The following is a 19,191-nucleotide window of genomic DNA, read 5'->3' on the forward strand; positions in this document are numbered from 1 at the left end:
GGGAAGGAAGGAGTATAGATATAAGAAAGGAAGGAATATAGAGAAAAGGAAGGAAGGGAGGAAGGGAAGGAGGGAGGGAAGGAAGGAAGGAGTATAGAGACGAAGGAAGGGAGGGAAGGAAGGAAGGAAGGAAGGAAGGAAAGAAAATCAGTTCAGATCAGAAGAAAGTGCGTGGCCAGAGCTCAGCGCGCTCCCGCCTTTGGGTCGGGCCGCGCGGGCGCGCCCCCGTGCGCAGAGCCGCCTCCTGGTCGCCCACGCGTGGCTCGCCTTCCTTCCGCGGCCGGGCGCGGGTGGGAGGGAGGGGGGGTGCGCGGGCGCGGCGGCGGGGGCGGCCAAGGCGGGGAGGGGGGGGTTGCCCCGTCCGGGCGCGGCGCCTGCCTGCCTGCCTGCAGCCCCGGGGGCTCCTCCGTGGCGCGCGCCGGAGCCGAGCATCCCTTGGCACATTCTCTCCGGGCGGCGGCGCCCCACTTGGCCGCTGCCGAGCGCGCAAAGCCGGCGGAGCAAAGCGAGGAACATGGCGACAGGCGGCAGCGGGAAGCCCGGCTTTGCTCCGGCCGCCCTTCGGCCGCTGCTGCCGTTGCTGGCGCTGCTGGTGGTGCTGCTGCTGGCGGGGTCCCACCGGCCGCCCTCCGCCTCTGCCTCCGCCGCTCCTCCTCCTCGGAGCAGCCTGCTGTTGCATCGCGCCCTGACCTCGCGGCCCCAGGATCGGGGCTTTGCGCGGCTGCAAGCTCAGGATCCCCCCGGCTCCGGGCAGCCTCCGAGGAAGAGAAGGAGCGCCCAGCCGCCGCCGCCAGCGCCGCCGCCACCGCAGGAGGAGCCGGTGAAGGTGTACGGCCAGGTGAGCCGTCTCCCCGGACGGGCATCTCTGCCTGCTCCTGAGCTGCTCTGCCGCGCCGCGACCCTCTTCGGCTGGCCTCCCCTTCGCCTCTCCCGTTTTTCCTGGCTTCCCCCCACCCACCCACCCCAAGCTGGCCTCAATCCCAGTTTTTGCTCCTGGGGGGGGGGCGAGCGAAAAGGAAGAGGGGGGGGGGTCCCCACGGAAACGTCCTTGGAAGATCCCCTTGGCCGCCACTTGCCAACTCCCCCCTCCCCCGCTTGCCAAACTCCCCCGCTTGCCAAACTCCCCCTTCCCTCCTTGTAAAATCCTCTCCTTGCAAACCCCTCCCACTTGGACAAATCCTCCTTCGAAACTCCCCTCCCACTTGCAAATTCCCCTCTCCTTGCAAAACCCTGTCTCCACTGAAATCCCCCTCCCCTTGCCAAAACCGCCTCTCCACTTGCAAACTCCCCTCCCACTAGCAAATCCCCCTCCCACTTGCAAAACTCCCCTCCTCACTTGCAAATTCCCCTCTCCTTGCAAAACCCTGTCTCCACTGAAATCCCCCTCCCCTTGCCAAAAACCGTCTCCCCACTTGCAAACTCCCCCTCCCCACTAGCAAATCCCCCCTCCCCACTTGCAAAACTCCCCTTCTCCACTTGCAAATCCCCCCTCACCACTTGCAAACTCCCCCTCCTCACTTGCAAAACTCCCCCTCCCCACTGTGGTGTTGGCGCCAGCGAGGGTTGGTTTTTTTTTTTGAGGGGTGGAAGGGGGTAGCCAGCGATGCTTGCGGGAAGGCGAACCACAATTCAGGGTCCCCTCTTTCCCCCCCCTCCCCTCCCCTTGGCTGGTGCCTTCATTGAGGAGGGAGGCTTGGTTTGCCCTTTGCAGCTTCCCCCAGAAATGAGCTACCTTACCTACCTAGCGGAGGAGGCTAGCTACTTTATCTTTCAGGAGGGAGGGGGGGATCAATCAAGTGACTTGAGGGGGAGGGTAGGAAATTAGAATGAGTAGCAGTGATGGGGGGCAGGCAGGGTGAGAATCTGCCGGCCTGCAGAGATTTAATGGTAAAATCCTTGGTCGAGGGTGCAGTGGAAGAGGGACATCACAAAGGTTGTTTAGACAGGGGTCCTGAGGGACCACCTTGGACCAAGCGGGTTGTCGGGTTTCTTCTGGTGTGGGGGGGGGGAGAAAGGGGGGGGGAGGCCTGAAAAATCAGTGCACATCAAGCCTGCTTTGCAGATGGACTTCACGGTCTGTTTCTGGCCTGTTAGGAAGAACTGGAAATCCCAGTTTTGATGCGACTCATTTGCCAGGCTTGTTTGCAAACCGTTGTTTGCAAACAGTTCCTGTCAGGACTCTTGTGGTTTGTGTCGCAACTTGCAGCTATCCAGGTTTGAGCGCCGAAGGTGCTTTCCTGAAAGGCGAAAATGAAATGTTTCTGAAAAATGTTTTGCTTCTCCTCCGAGACCGCTTCTCCAGTTCTGGTATTTTGCCACCAGACAGCTGGAACCGAAGAAGCTTCTCGGATGAGGAGCGAAACGTTTTTCAAAGCCAAAACCGAGAAGGTCCAAGTTGTCTTTTGGAGAAGCATCTATGGGGCCACCGGGACCTAGATGATCGAAAAATCTTCACAGACCCAGAAGGTGCTGATATTTCCATCAACCACAGCGAACAGTATTGGGAGCTTGGTTGGTTCCCACTGAACCTCAACGCTGATGTAGCTTCTGGATCTTCCTCGTCTTCGCGAACGATGAAATCCATGGTTGTCATCCATTTGTGCGTGGCTCGAACTCCTCATGCAAGAACCACAGGGGTGTCTTCTCCAAACTTCTCCACCTCCTACCTAGACAAGCCCGTTTGCCTTTTACTGAGCTATCAACATATGTTGTCTATGTTGAGTCCATAAGAGACCTTAAGTCCCAACCTTCTCCTCTTTCTCCATGACATAACAGCTGATGTGAGTTTGAAAGGGAGCTACCTTTAAATTATCTTTAAATGGGGAAGAAATGGACGGAGGGACAGGTTTTATTTTCCTGGGCTCCAAGATCACTGCAGATGGGGACTGCAGCCAAGAAATCAAAAGACGCTTCCTCCTGGGGAGGAAAGCTATGGCAAATCTAGACAGCATTCTAAAAAGCAGAGACATCACCCTGCCAACAAAAGTGTGTATAGTCGAGGCTCTGGTTTTCCCAGTTACAATGTATGGCTGTGAAAGTTGGACCATAAGGAAGGCTGAGGGCCAAAGAATTGAGGCCTTTGAACTCTGGTGCTGGAGAAGACTCCTGCGAGTCCCTTAGACTGCAAGGTGATCCAACTGGTCAGTCCTAGAGGAGATCAACCCTGACTGTTCTTTAGAAGGCCAGGTCCTAAAGATGAAACTCAAAATACTTTGGCCACCTAATGAGAAGGAAGAACTCCCTGGAGAAGAGCCTAATGCTGGGAACGATGGAGGGCAAAAGAAGAAAGGGACGACAGAGAATGACGTGGCTGGATGGAGTCACTGAAGCAGTCAGCGTGAGCTTAAATGGACTCCAGAGGATGATAAGAGGACAGGAAGGCCTGGAGGAACATTGTCCAGGGGATCGCGATGGGTCGGACACGACTTTGCGACTAACAACAACAACATCTTTAAATTTAAAGGAAGGCTTCTAAAAAAATAAGAGTTGTGAGGAACCGCAATTCACTGCTGAAATGAAAGAGTTCCTCGCATTTCTAATTAGGCAGTTGGAACTATTATCAGAAATGGCCACCACTATTTTTTTAAGAAAGATGGTGTGAAGAGTACAATGGATCTTCTGTTTGCTTGAAGGTGCTCTTGAGGTTCCTGCAAGATAATCCAGATTAAGATGATTTCTATCCCCCTAGCCCGGGTCAAAAAACATTGCCTTCTTTTTTAAAACCACAAGCCACAAATCTTGTCAATTCAAAATGGCTTCTTCTTATTATTTTATTATTTCCTGCCTTTGGTATCTTGTTTGCAGGATAATGAAGGGAGCAAAACTGACCAGAAAGACATCAGGATGTTTCAGCATGTTCAGTTCTTTACTTTAGGATGTCTCTATCAGGGGTGGCTCAGGGGCTAGGACGTTGAGCTTGTTGATCGAAAGGTCGGCAGCTCAGCGGTTCGAATCCCTAGTGCTGCCGTGTAACGGGGTGAGCTCCCGTTACTTGTCCCAGCTTCTGCCAACCTAGCAGTTTCGAAAGCACGTAAAAATGCAAGTAGAAAAAATAGGGACCACCTTTGGTGGGAAGGGAACAGCGTTCCCTGCGCCTTTGGCGTTGAGTCATGCCGGCCACATGACCATGGAGACGTCTTTGGACAGCGCTGGCTCTTCGGCTTTGAAACGGAGATGAGCACCGCCCCCTAGAGTCGGGAATGACTAGCACATATGTGCGAGGGGAACCTTTACCTTTATCAGGGGTAAAATCTGCTTACCTTCCTTACCGGTTCGGAAGTGCATGCGTCACATGTGGGCTCCCACCCTTTGCACATGCACAAAAGCTTTCTGCGCATGCGCAGAGGGTACAGAACACATTACTTCCTGTTTAAAAACCAGGAGGTAATGACAGCCCGACAGGTGGGCGGAGCCTTGCACCGCGATTGCTACGAGTTCTCCGAACCACCAGCCAAGATCGCCACCGGATCATGCTATCCGGTCCGAACCGGGAGCATGTCACCCCTGTTCTCCATTGTCACCTTTTCAAGAAGACCCCAAATAAATAATAAAATATGGGCCACCAGAGATAGTGGAGAACATTTTTAGGTATGTGAGTTGCTTCTTCTTTTTATTTTTTTGCTCAGTTGTTTGTTCAAAATGAGACTGGATCACCTAATAACAATCCTGGGTGGTATCAACAGAGGCACAGAATCAAGATCACGTGAAGTATTAGTTCCTCTTTTATATACAGCCTTAGTAAGGCCATACCTGGAATACTGCAACCAATTTTGGTCACCGCGCTACCGAAAAGATGTTGAGACTTTGGAAAAAGTTCAGAGAAGAGCAACTAAGATGATCAAAGGCTTGGAGATGAAAACAGGAAAACAGGAAAAACAGGATTTAGGTTTGGCTGGCCTAAAGAAAAGAAGAATTAGATGTGACGTGATAGCAGTATTCCAGTATTTGAGGGGCTGACACAAAGAAGAGGGGGGTCAAATTATTCTCCAAAGCACCAGAGGGCAGGACAAGAAACAATGGTTGGAAACTAACCAAAGAGAGAAGCAACCTGGGTTTAAGGAGAAACTTCCTAACAGAGAAGACAATTAACCAGTGGAACAGCTTGCCTGCAGAAAATGCGGACGCTTCATCATTGGAGATTGTTAAGAAGAAACTAGACAGCCGCTTATCTGAAATAATATAGGTTCTCCTGTCTGACCAGCAGGCTGGACTAGAAGACCTCCAGGGTCCCTTCCAGCAGTATTCTATTCTAACATTAACCTTTTTCTCAATCAGAAACAATTACCCAGTTTATCTTTGCCGTTTCTGTGTTTTCAAGTGGAAAAACTTTTTGAGTTGTTCCTCGTTATCAATCGTGGGCTTGAATTTTCTTTTTTCTTTTAAAGGCCTCAAAACCGACAAGGACGGGAAGGCGCCCTTTGTAAGAAGAAAACAAATCTGAAATCCCCCTTTGCGATTTCATTATAATGCTCGGTCTTGTTATTCAAAAGCTTTCCAGCGGTAACTCTTGTGTCAACAGTGTGTGTGTTGATAGCAGCTGTTTGCATGTTCAGGTGTTTTTGCCCGACCGACCGACCGCCCTTTGCAAGGGGAGCATTTTGCATTGTGAGGACAAGCGGTTTTCTGAAATCCACAGCGGTCATTAGAAAAGAATTCATAAGCTTGTTGCTTCCTTCTCCATCCTGTATCCTTTTAGATCAGTGGTTCTCAACCTTTCTAGTGCTGCGACCCCTTTAATACAATTCCCCACGATGTGGCGACCCCAACCGTAAAATTATTTTTGTTTTGAATTTATCGCGCCTGGCTAGCGATCTGAACTGCTCGCGATTGCCTTGAGGACGGAGGCATTAAAGCGGAGACTCCTCCCCTATTAAGTTTATGGCGCCTGAAGCCAGATTAGGCTAGCGATTGGGAGTGATTGCAGCTGGCTTGAGAGGGAGACATCAGAGCAAAGATTTCTCTCTTTTTTAAATTCATCGCGCCTGAAGCCGAATTCGGCTAGCGATTTGAAGAGCCTGCAGCTGGCTTGTGGAGTCAACCATTGGAGCGCGATTCTTCGACTCGCAAGTATACTTCCCATATTTCCGATGGTCTTAGGTGACCCCTGGCAAATCGTCATTCGACCCGCAACGGGGTCCCGACCCATAGGTTGAGGATAGGTTTTGCAGGATACTGCAAAATCTCCATTCCCACCTCACTTCGGGGGAAGAATACTGCAAAATGTCCATTCTCACCCCATTCTGGGGCCGGCAGAGGTGGTATTTGCCGCTTCTCCAAACTGCTCAAAATTTCCGCTACTGGTTCTCCAGAATCTGTCAGAACCTGCTGAATTTCACCTCTGGTCCTAACCCATCTGGATGGCACCTGCTTGGCACAAGTTTGCCGTATATTTTGCTTAAACTGAATGTAGCCACGAGATACCATTTGTTGATTTGTGAGCGTAATTTCCGGAGTGTAATGAAAATGGATAGCTGGTCACCTGTGGTCCTTAATTCTAATCGTAGTTCCTTGTTTTCCTGTTTCCTGTCGCCTGCCGAGTGTTTCCTGTGACCTCTCTGAAATGCCTTGAATTTGAAGAAAAGGATTAAAGATTAATCTTTTGCAGAGTTTAGAATGTGACACATCGTCTTCCCTACAGCTGTTGCCGCAGTTAATTCTCAGGCAGAATTTAGCTTCCGTAATTCTGATTTCTTTTCGCCATTATTGCTTCAAGCCTGAGATGGTGATTTATGATTATGCTGATTATACAGATGAAGAAATTCAACCTTGGAGGGAATATTTTGCCCCAGGGAAGAGGTTAGGCACTGAGAAGCAGAATGAAATCTGTGCCAATTCTCCTTGAACAGAAAGAGAAACACAAGTGCTATTTATTTTACTCTCTTGTGCTCTCTTTTTACATCTGTACATTAAAAACGTCAATAATTAAGGTTTTTTTTATTTTTGTTACTCTCCAGACCAACGTCCAATCAAACCTCTTCCTGTTCTGTCTTAACAGTTGAAGAACGATGCTGGCAAAACTTTGCATAGTTAAAGTTTGTTCATGCAAATTCTTTTGATTCTACTTGGCTTATTGCAGGGATGCAAACCAAGGGCTGTTTATTCAGTAAACCATCATTAAGCAAACCGTGCCCCAAAGGTGCTTTTTTTCAGGAGGCAACTGGGAAAAAGCACTTTTGGGACAACCATGACCTGGCTGTTTGAGAATCCCTACAGATTTTAAGCAAACCATGGCTTCTTGTGATCCGAAAATTCTGCCCAAGGTTGGGAAGAAGAAAAGTAGAAGGTGGTGGAGTTTTGAGACGAATGATTGGGTTGGTTAGCTGGCTGGCTGGCTTAGGGTTCTTCCATACTTGAGTATCTGCAAAGGACTGCTGGATAACCATCTGACTGAGATGGTGTAGGGTTTTCTGCCTGGGCAGGGGGTTAGACTAGAAGGCCTCCAAGGTCCCTTCCAACTCTGATGTTATGTTATATGTTATGTTATGACTCCTGGTTGTTTCCAAGGAGACCATACAACAATTAAAAACAGCAATTAATAAGATTTAGCCATTCAGCAGAGAGAAATTCACTTTAACACATCCCCCGTCCCCCAAGAGTGGTACAGTCCTGTCAGGTCTCCATCACTTCATTGGTCTTATATGAAGAGATGTCGTATTTGTCGGCTCCTTTGGAGGATGCCAATTCTCAAATTGACGATTATTGGAACACAAATTGAGCTATGGCAACCTCTGGTGTCTGTGGGGACATCAACAAATTCAAGATCCTGATGGAAGAGTTTTTTTTTTGCGAAGGCTTCAATTTGGGGCTTCTTGGTGCTCTCTGGTCTTGGTGGTTTTCTTGCAGATGTTTCATTGCCAAACTAGGTAACATCATCCATGCTAGAAGGGAAGGAGGAGGAAGAGGGCAAACTGTGAGGTCTTTGGCGTGCTTTGAGCTCAGTGGTTTTCTTGCAGATGTTTCATTACCAAGCTAGGTAACATCATCAGTGCTAGCACCAAAGGACCCCACAAAGTTAAACTAGCAGTACAATCAAAGCTCTTTCTTTGTAACATGCCACACAATATGCTTGGCATTTTTTTTGCCCGTTCTTGTAGATATTCCTCAGTTGAAGAGATTTCTGAAGAACTTCGACAATATTCATAGGTTAGCTTCAGTACGTGGGGAGACTAACAGATTTCCTAACAGATTTAACAGATGTGGAAGGGACCTTATAGGTCATCTAGTCCAACCCCCCGCCCAAGCAGGAGATCCTACATCATTTCTGACAAATGGCAGTCCAATCTCTTCTTGAAAGCCTCAAGTGATGAAGCTCCCACAACTTCCAAAGGCAACTTCTGTTCCATGGGTTGATTGTTCCCACTGTCAGAATGTTCCTCCTCATTTCTAGGTTGAATCTCTCCTTGGTCAGTTTCCATTCATTATTCCTTGCCTGGCCTTCAGGTGCTTTGGAAAATAGCTTGACCCGCTCCTCTCTGTAGCAGCCCCTCAAATATTGGAAGATGCTACCCTGTCTCCCCTGGTCCTTCTCTTCCCTAGACTAGCCAGGCCCAGTTCCTGCAACCGTTCTTCATATGTTTTAGCCTCCGGTCCCCTCATCATCCTGGTTGCTCTCCTCTGCACTTTTCCTAGAGTCTCAACATCTTTTTTATAGCGGGGTGACCAAAACTGGATGCAGTAGTCTAGGTGTGGTCTTACTAGGGCTTTATAGAGTGGTATTAGTACCTCCCTTGATCTTGATTGTATCCCTCTGTGAATGCAATTTAGGATTGTGTTGGCTTTTTTGGCTGCCGCTGCAAAGCTGAATGAATGGGGGGTATCCCCTTCTTCTCTTAAGGATAACACCTTCCTTGTTATTATTTTTTTTTTACCTGTCTCCACCTACCGCTAAACCAAAACGATATTTATCCTCCTTAAAGGAGCTAATTCCTTAATAGGACCTGCCCACTTTGTGGGGAGCTGAAGTGGCGGTGAAGGTTTCCATTGCATTTTGTGCTCGGCTGTGCTCAGCTGATCTCACCTGGAGCTGCACACCTGCTACCTGCGCTGTTTACTTCTGAAGGGCGGCTCCAGAAAACGGTTCCAAGTCTCCTAGGCCCAACCTCAATGGGCCTGAGTCACAAACAGCCCATTAATGAGATGTTGGCTTCGTATTTAGAAGTCCCTGGGGCAGAACAGGGCCATCGGGAGCAGTTTTGACAGGAAGAGGAAAGTGACTTATTATTGACTTGTGACGAAGCTTCTTGGATGAGAAGCGAAACGTCTTCGAAAGAAAAAAAAAAAGGAAGTCCAGTTGCCTCTTGAAAAAAGCACCTTTGGGACAACCAGGACCTGGATGGCTGAGAATCTCCATAGACATTTAGCTAGGTGGCCTCAACAACCCTCTAAAAGGATGCAAATGACCAGCTGTCTGCAAAGAGTATAAATTCTTCCATTCCCCACTATCTAGTCAGAGCTGAAGAAGCTTATTGGATGAGAAGGGAAACGTCTTCAAAAGAAAAAAAACAGAAATTCTAAGTTTCTCTGAATGTTAGTCATTTCTTTATCTCTCCCTCCCTCTCTCTCTTTCTCTCTCTTCCCCTTCCTTTCTCTCTCCCTCCCTCCCTCTCCCTCCCTCCCTCCCTTTCTTTCTCCCTCCCTCCCTCCCATTCTCTCTCTCCCCCTCTCTCTCCCTCCCTCCCTCCCTTTATCTCTCTCCCCCTCCCTCCCTTTCTCCCTCCCTCCCTTTATCTCTCTCTCCATCCCTTTCTCTCTGCCTCCTCTCCCTCACTTTCTCTCCTTTCTCCCTTTCTCTCTCCCCTCTCTCTCTTCTCTCTCTTCCCTTCCTTTCTCTCTCCCTCCTCTCCTCCCTCCCTCCTTTCTCCTCCCTCCCTCCCTCCCATTCTCTCTCTCCCCCTCTCTCTCCCTCCCTCCCTCCCTTTATCTCTCTCCCTCCCTCCCTTTCTCCCTCCCTCCCTTTATCTCTCTCTCCATCCCTTTCTCTCTGCCTCCTCTCTCCCTCCCTTTCTCCCTTTCTCCTTTCTCTCTCCCTCCTCTCTCTCTCTCTCTTCCCTTCCTTTCTCTCTCCTCCCTCCCTCCTCCTCCTCCCTTTCTCCCTCCCTCCTCCCTCCCTCCCATTCTCTCTCTCCCCTCTCTCCCTCCCTCCCTCCTTTATCTCTCTCCCTCCTCCTTTCTCCCTCCCTCCCTTTATCTCTCTCTCCATCCCTTTCTCTCTGCCTCCCTCTCTCCCTCACTTTCTCTCTCCCTTCCTCCCTTTATCTCTCCCTCTCTCCCTCACTTTCTCGCCCTCTCTCTCTCACTTTCTCTCTCTCCCCTCCCTCCCTCCCTTTCTCTCTCTCCCCTCCCTCCCTCCCTTTCTCTCTCTCCTTTCTCTTTCCCTCCCTCCCTTTCTCTCTCTCCCTCCCTTCCTCTTTTCCTCTCTCTCGATTCAACAATTTTCTCATTTTGCAAAGGAAATAGAAGGAAAAATAGGGCAGTTGATATTGAAGAAAGCATTGATTTGCTCCCCAAACTGGAAGGGCTCCAAGTCTTTAAGCAATTTTCCATTTGACGTCATGCAGAAGGTAGATAGATTTCTGTGCGTCTTGTTTGCGGACAGGAGTGGTTTGTCAGGGGCAAAGTTGCATCCGGAGAAGAGCTGCTGCATTTCACCAAAAACTGGGAACCTGCTTGGGTGGAAATGGAAGTTCAGCTACTTCCTCCTTCCTTCCTCTCTTCTTTCTTTCCTAAATAGGAACTGGTTTCCGCAAATGAGGTTTTGTCCGTATCCCCTGTGAAAATTTTCATTTGTGGCTGCATCATAGTATTGCAGAAAGTTAGGGTTGGAAACGAAAAAGCTGCAGAGTTGAAAGTCGGGAAAACCACATTGCAGTGGCCTTTCAGCTTTTGATTCCCTGTTCTGGGATAATTCCCCTCCCCCCCTTTCTCTATAGCAGTGTCGTTCAACCCTGCTGGCTGGGGAATTCTGGGAGTTGAAGTCCACACCTCATAAAAGTTACTCAGGTTGAGAAGCACTGTTTTATTTAATTTTTCACAATCTGTATCTCTAGTTTCAGTCTCTTTATTTTTCTGTAATATTTCTCACCAATATTTTTGCTTTTTGCTTTATTTACTTTTAAACCTGCCACCTCTCTATAGTCCTCTATTGCAGGGGTCTCCAGCCTTGGTCCCTTTAAGACTTGTGGACTTCAACTCCCAGAGTTCCTCAGCCAGCTTTGCTTAAAGGGACCAAGGTTGGAGACCCCTGCTCTATTGGTTCTAATAATTTAGGACCTGTTGTTTGAGGTTCCTCCAAGAATAAACACTTAAGTCAGTGATGGTGAACTTTTGATGTCACCACGTGCCGGTCTGCGGGTCGGAAGTGGCACGCGAAAACCATCCCGCGAGGTATGTGTGGCCCCGCTGGCCTTCACGCGCATGGGAGTGCCGATATCCGGACTGTCGTGCATGCGCAAGCCGGCACCCAAACACCTGGATTACCAGCATGGACGCGCGCCCGACGAACAACTGGCCGTCGCGCATGCGTGCGTCTTCAACCCGGAAGTTCGGGTGCCAGCCTGCATGTGTGTGACTGAACGCCGCTCTTCCGGGTTCTGCCATTCCTGCGTGCATGACGGCCAGTTGACCAGCACACGTGTGATCACAGGAATGCAGAATAGGAGCCAGCGAGGACGTGCATTCTTTGCGGGATGGTTTCGTGCTGTAGGTTCGCCAACATTGCACTAAAGTCATCTGCAAAGCTTGTAACTTATATTCTTTTTTAATTTTCATCCCTTTCATTTCTTCATTCCATCTAATACTTTTATTTAGGCCAAAAAATCAAAATGCACAGCAACCAGATAGGTGGTACCTTGCTCAATAGTAGTAACTGTGAGAAGGATCTTGGAGTCCTAGTGGACAACCATTTAGATATGAGCCAGCAGTGTGCAGCAGCTGCCAAAAAAGCCAACACAATTCTGGGCTGCATAAACAGAGGGATAGAATCAAGATCATGTGAAGTGTTAATACCACTTTATAAGGTCTTGGTAAGGCCACACTTGGAATATTGCATCCAGTTTTGGTCGCCACGATGTAAAAAAGATGTTGAGACTCTAGAAAGAGTGCAGAGAAGAGCAACAAAGATGATTAGGGGACTGGAGGCTAAAACATATGAAGAACGGTTGCAAGAACTCGGTATGCCTAGTTTAATGAAAAGAAGGACTAGGGGAGACATGATAGCAGTGTTCCAATATCTCAGGGGTTGCCACAAAGAAGAGGGAGTCAAACTATTCTCCAAAGCACCTGAGGGTAGAACAAGAAGCAATGGGTGGAAACTAATCAAGGAGAGAAACAACCTAGAACTAAGGAGAAATTTCCTGACAGTTACAACAATCGGTAAGTGGAACAACTTGCCTGCAGAAGTTGTAAATGCTCCAACACTGGAAATTTTTAAGAAAATGTTGGATAGCCATTTGTCTGAAATGGTGTAGGGTTTCCTGCCTGGGCAGGGGGTTGGACTAGAAGACCTCCAAGGTCCCTTCCAACTCTGATATTATTATTATTATTATTATTATTATTATTATTATTATTATTATTATTATTATTATTATTATTATTTAATATTTCTAAGGTCAACACAAACAACAATGGGGATAATGGACAGCCTGGCCTTGTCCCTTTCGTTAAATTTTTTTTCTGTCATCTTTTCATTCACCATTATCCTTGCGGATCGTTTATTTATAAATTTGTTAAGTGTGGATGTGCAGAACCCTTGCGTTATGATTCAATATTCTGGTTTTGCTTCGGTGTTGCTTTGCAATTGTTCTAGGGAGCCTTTCTGGTTCATAGTTTTCACGAGGATTTGCCATCTGCTTTGAAAACGTTGCCGAAATTGTGCTTTATAAATGCTTCATTTTAAACAAAATCCCCCTAAAGCAAATATAATATAATTTACCTTTTAAGTATAGATTAATTTATGCAGGCTTTTGAAAAAATGTTGGGTTTTTTTTTTTAACTCCCCTGTTGATTTAGCTGTGTTTATACAGTATTCCTTTGCTTTTTTGGCTCTATTTCGGCTTGTTTTCCTTGTTGTTTTTTCTCTTTAGTTAGTTTGTGTTTTTTCCTTCCCCTCCCCCTTATGGGGGTAAAATTGTTATAATGTATTGTTTTTAACATAAACAGCCCTGGAAGTTTTGTTCTGCTTTTCAAACTAAAGCCAGAGAAAAAAGAAGATACAAAATGCCAAATTAAAAAAAAACCAATAGCTTAGCACAGGACTGGCTGGGGAATTCTAGGAATTTAAAGTTCATGCATCTTATGCAGCTAAGGTTGAGAAACACTGGGTTTATTTAGAATAGAATAGAATAGAATAGAATAGAATAGAATAGAATAGAATAGAATAGAATAGAATAGAATAGAATAGAATAGAATTTTTTTATTGGCCAAGTGTGGTTGGACACACAAGGAATTTGTCTTGGTGCATATGCTCTCAGTGTGCATAAAAGAAAAGATACGTTCATCAAGGTACAACATTTACAACACAAATGATGGTCAATATATCAATATAAATCATAAGGATTGCCAGCAACAAAGTTACAGTCACACAGTCATAAGTGGAAGGAGATTGGTGATGGGAACGATGAGAAGATTAATAGTAGTGCAGATTTAGTAAATAGTTTGACAGTGTTGAGTGTTGAGTTTGTTTATTAAACAAATTTATGCAGCCGCCAAACTCGCAGGTTAGGTGAGTCCGGGCAGATTACAAAATTTAAGCAATCCATCATATAATTGTTGTTGTTGTTAGTTGCGAAGTCATGTCCGACCCATCGCGACCCCATGGACAACATTCCTCCAGGCCTTCCTGTCCTCTACCATCCTCTGGAGTCCATTTAAACATTTAAACTCATACAATAAAAACCCATAAGGAAACTCCACAGGTTAGCAGTATATTTGGGGAAGATCTAAATCTGTTAGATTCAACAAAGCCGAAGAAGCAGAGATGATTAGGGGACTGGAGGCTAAAACATACAGCATCCAGTTTTGATCGCCACATTACAAAAATGATGTTGAGACTTTAAGACAAAGTGCAAAGAAAAGCAGCTAAGATGATTAAAGACCTGGAGACTAAAACATATGAAGAATGGTAGCAGGAACTGGGTATGTCTAGTTTAATGAAAAGAAGGATTAGGGGTGACATGACTGCATGTTCCAATATCTCAGGGGCTACCCCAAAGAAGAGGCAGTCAAGCTATTCTCCAAAGCACCTGAAGGCAGGACAAGAAGCAATGGGTGAAAACTAATCAAGGAGAGAAGCAACCTGGAATTAAGGAGAAACTTCCTAACAGTGAGAACAATTAGCCAGTGGAACAGCTTGCCACCAGAAGTTGTGAATGCTCCAACACTGGAAGAGACTGGATAACTATTTGTCTGAAGTGGTGTAGGGTTTCCTGCCTAAGCAGGGGGTTGGGCTAGAGGACCTCCAAGGTCCCTTCCAACGCTTATATCCTGGAGATTTATAGCCATTCTTTGAACAGTAGACAATCTCTTTAAATCGGGTTTTTGAGACCTCAGAAAGCAGCTAGCCTTTTCCTCAAATGACAGCTAGGTTGGACGCTTCTTATCACAGAACATTTCATTACCAGAAAGCGGATGGATGAGGTTGCTCCCTGCTCTGCCTTCTAGACCCGTGATGGCGAACCTATGACACGCGTGCCCAAAGCGGCACACGAAGCCATGTCACCTGGCATGCGTGGCCTTGCTTGTTTGTCTTCCTGGTTTCTGGCTCACACGCGCGCACAATGATCAGCTGTTCTTCAGTGCTGAAATCCGGCGCCGGCCAGCTGATTGTCGGGTGCGCGTGTGCCCTAGAACCCGAGAGTTCGGCTTTTCCAGAGCGCGAACCCTTTGCGTGCGTGGCAGTGCCCAAAACCAGCCTGCGCAGGTGCACCATCCGGCTGATCATCGGATGCACATGCATGCTAGAACCCAGAAGTACGGCTTTTCCAGAGAACGGCCCCAACGAGCGCACATTTGCATGCGTGACATTTCCGTGCCTCCTTTTCGGCACTCGGTGGTGAAAAGGTTCGCCGTCACTGTTCTAGACCCAGGATGCTCTTGCTAACCTTGGGTCTCATTCTGTCGTGTCCCACTCCTCCGCTGACGGCCGGGTCAGGGAAATCCAAATCAGGCTTGCCTCTGCAGCTCTGCCCAAAGTCCTAGCAAAGTCCTCAGAGCAGGCAGGAGACCAGTAAGTGACTTCAGCAAGATAAGTTTGACTTTTGCCTGACTCAGAGACTGCCAGAAAGTAGCTCCTTTATATAGGCCATGGGGTGTGGCTCCATGACTCAGCACTCATTAAGGCCTGCCCCTCCCTTCCCTCTGTTGCCTCCGCCTCTCCAATCTTCTGATGCGAGGGTCACTCCAATCAGCTGTTCTTGGGAGTAAACCCTCCTCAGGCTCACATGCTGTGGAGGAGGGGGAGGGGTCTAGCTGCTCCGTTTGCCTGGGCATGGAGTCAGGGCTGGGGCAGGGAGGTGCTCCTTCTTCTGCACTTTGTCTGGGCATGGAGCCAGGACTGGGACCGGGAGGCATACATTCCTCAGTGTGCGGGAGCAGGTAAGAAGGCCCCGGCTGCTCTGAGGGCGGGCAAGACAACACATTCTGGAAAATTGAAATCTCCAATTAAAGGACTAAATTGTAGCCCTCCACGGTTTCTTTTTCTCCCGAAGAACCTCTGTCATGTCCAGAGGCACGTGTGTAAATAAAACCAGTGCTAAAGTCTACTGTTTTGCTTTCCATCACGCCAGCTTCCAAAAGATTAAACAAATACACACGGGAAATGTCACATTTTTACCTTCAACTTTGGGATTAATACAGGGGGGGAGAAAAGGCAGCAACGAGAGTGGGCCCTTGCCAGTTTAGGTCTCAGAGTGTAAGGCCGTTCTAGAATATTATTTTAGCGCCCCCAAAATTATCCCATTGGCAGACGGGAGTTTGATTCGTATCTTTTCAGCAAGATGTCTCTTCTGTTTATGTTATTTTATTTTGAATCATTTCTTTGTAAACTATTTCCTTGCAGCAAACAGGCAAGCAAATTTTCTGCATCCCTTTTTCTATTGTCCCTCTCATTTCTTTGGAAAAGTTGAGGTGATATGGCTTTCCGGGCAGGATAGGAACACAATTTTAGGGATGAATGTTAGAATAGAACAGAGCTGGAAGGGACCTTGGAGGTCTTCTAGTCCAGCCCCCTCCTCCAGGCAGGAGAACCTATACTATTTCAGATAAGTGATTGTCTAGTCTCTTCTTAAAAACATCCAGTAACAGAGCACCCATGATTTCTGGTGGCAAGCTGTTCCATTGGTTAATTGTCCTCACTGTTAGGAAGTTTCTCCTTAATTCCAGGTTGCTTCTCTCTTGGATTAGTTTCCAACCATTGTTTCTTGTCCTGCCCTCTAGTGCTTTGGAAAATAAGTTGACCCCGTCTTCTTTGTGGCAGCCCCTCTATTACTGGATTATTGCTATCATGTCACCTCTAATTCTTTTCTTTAGACTAGCCCAGGGGTCGGCAACCTTAAACACTCAAAGAGCCATTTGGAACCCGTTTCCCACAGAAAAGAAAACACCAGGAGCCACAAAAACCCTTCCCGTGCCTGACTATTCCCTGAGCAACCACAAAACTAACATATGTAATTGAATTAAACATTTTGTTTTCTTCTGAAACTTTCCTCTTCTTGAATTTATCCATGGTTGGCCTACCGGGGGTTGAAAATCACAGCCAGTGGATGTCGCACATTGGCATTGTGATGTATATTTTGAGCGACAGGGAGCCACAGCAGAGGGATGAAATTATTATTATTATTATTATTATTATTATTATTATTATTATTATTATTATTATTGTTGTTGTTGTTGTTGTTGTTGTTGTTATTATTATTATTTTATTATTATTATTATTTATTAAAGAGCCACCTGCGGCTCCAGAGCCACCGGTTGCTAACCCTGGGACTGACCCAAATCTTGCAGCCATTCTTCATATGTTTTAGTCTTCAGGCTTTTGATAATCTTAGTTGTTCTGCTCTGCATTTTTTCCAAAGTCTCAACCTCTTTTCTGCAGTACGGTGACCAAAATTGGTTGCAGCATTCCAGGTGTGGTCTCACTCAGGTTTTATAAAGCGGTACTTATACTTCACGTGATCTTGTTACTGTTGTTGTTGATGATGATGATGATATCCCTACCATTTCTTGAAATGCTTTCAAATCCTTGTTTTCAAATCCTCTCGGATGACCCTGCCTTAAATCCCGACATTTTTCAGTTTGCCAGAAAAGCTAGAACTCCGATCCTTCCCTTTGAAAGCCAAACTTTCACCCTTGTTGACCCCGTCGATTGCAAAACCTCCGTTGGAATGAAAGCAGCAGATCAAAAGGAACTGCAGGTGCCACTTGCCTTCCGACAGGCAAAGGCGCAGAGCTTTGTTCTCACAGTTGTGATGATCCAAGGTGCAGCTGCCTGGCTTTGATAATTATTTATAATGCTTGCGTCACAGGCCTCAAAATGCATTAATTCTTCAGCCACATCCTGGGCCAAGTTGGAAGAATCCGGATGGCTGATCTCTCCCTCCACCCCAGCCCCCAGTTTTTGAACTCAAAAATAGGTGAAGAGATAAAGATGGAAATTACGTGGGTAGCATTTGTCTGCAACATTCTAAAGTAGAAAAATCTGGCCAGCCACCTGATCTTGGGAGATGTACATCTATTTTAGAAGAAGCTACATTTTAGATTTTTAGCATATGCGTGTGGAGACACAGAGAGAGAAAGACAGAGAGAGAGAGAAAGACACACACACAAAGACACACAGAGAAAGAGAGAGAGAGAGAAAAGAGAGAGAGAAAGACACACAGAGAGAAAGAGAGAGAGATAGAGACAGAGACAGAGAAACTGCAGGGCAACTGGGGAATAAGTGGGAGCGATTAAGGATCTAAGAAAGGAGCGAAACGAAAGAGAGGGCACCCAGCTGCTCAGAATTGTTACTCTTGTGTTAAACTTGTATGGTTCTGTTTTAGAGTGGAATAGGAATGGGAATAGGCATTGAAATAGGAATAGGATAGGATAGAGTAGAGTAGGATAGGACAGGATAGGACAGGACAGGACAGGACAGGACAGAATAGAATACCCTGTTTCCCCAAAAATAAGACCCAACCGGAAAATAAGGCCTAGCATGATTTTTCAGGATGCTCGTAATATAAGCCCTACCCCCAAAATAAGCCCCAGTTAAGATTGTCAACCAGATGGAGGCATTTAGTACTGTATTTTCCCCAAAATAAGACCTAACCGGAAAATAAGCCATAATGTGTCTTTTGGAGCAAAAATTAATATAAAACCTGGTCTTATTTTGGGGAAAACATGGTAGAGTAGAGTAGAGTAGAGTAGAGTAGAGTAGAGTAGAGTAGAATAGAACAACAGAACAGAACAGAACAGAACAGAACAGAATAGAATAGAATAGAATAGCAGAGCACAGCACAGCACAACAGAACAGAACAGAACAGAACAGATCCACTGGTCCAGCCCCCCGCTCAAGCAGGAGAACCTATTCCATTTCAGACAGATGGTTATTCAATCTCTTCTTAAAAACTTTTGAGTGTTGAGCATCCGCAACTTCTGGAGGCAAGTTGTTCCACTGATCAATTGAGTTGTTCCACTGCTTAATTGAAATTTAATTTTTTAATTTTAATTATTTTTCTGGTGAATCTAGTTAAACATTAGGAACTTATCTGCCAGCTCTGGCCTTAGATGGGCAAAACAATCCAAAACTCCTTCCTTATACCAATGTATTCTAGATAAATTGGACTACATCCCAATAATTCCCAGCCCTTAGGGAATCTTAATAGCTACAGAACCCAGGAAAGAGTTCCTAAGATTCTTAACCAGTGTGGGATCATGTGGACCGAACGGGTGAGCTCAGGATATAGCTGAGTTAAGGTATCTGTGGAGAGACTCGGATTCAGATATTCATTTGTTGACTTCATTTATAACTTACCTTTCCATCGGAAAAGGACCTGTGAGATGGTTTACAATTTAGAAGAAACAGATGACAGGGGAAAAAGCTTATGAAAAATAAGAGCCAGTTAAATGAAAACAGGGAAGATTAAAATCAATTGGGCTTAAAAGGCTCAACTTCGTCAACTTCCCGACCTCCGAACCTTTCGCCGCGAGCTTAAGACA

The 19,191-nt window shown here is 46.6% G+C and overlaps 1 protein-coding gene across 1 annotated transcript in view; it reads left to right on the plus strand.

Moving 5' to 3' along the window:
- Window positions 1-353: 353 nt before the first annotated feature.
- The window catches only part of SORL1 (sortilin related receptor 1), a 106,971-nt gene continuing 88,133 nt past the window's right edge, over window positions 354-19,191 (plus strand). The window contains exon 1 of the mRNA XM_058194380.1: window positions 354-838. Within this exon, the coding sequence (XP_058050363.1) occupies window positions 515-838 (324 nt within the window). The 5' untranslated portion in view covers window positions 354-514. The remainder of the gene's footprint in view (window positions 839-19,191) is intronic.

This window comes from Ahaetulla prasina, chromosome 9 (assembly GCF_028640845.1).
Source record: "Ahaetulla prasina isolate Xishuangbanna chromosome 9, ASM2864084v1, whole genome shotgun sequence".
Classification (NCBI taxonomy): Eukaryota; Metazoa; Chordata; class Lepidosauria; order Squamata; family Colubridae; genus Ahaetulla; species Ahaetulla prasina.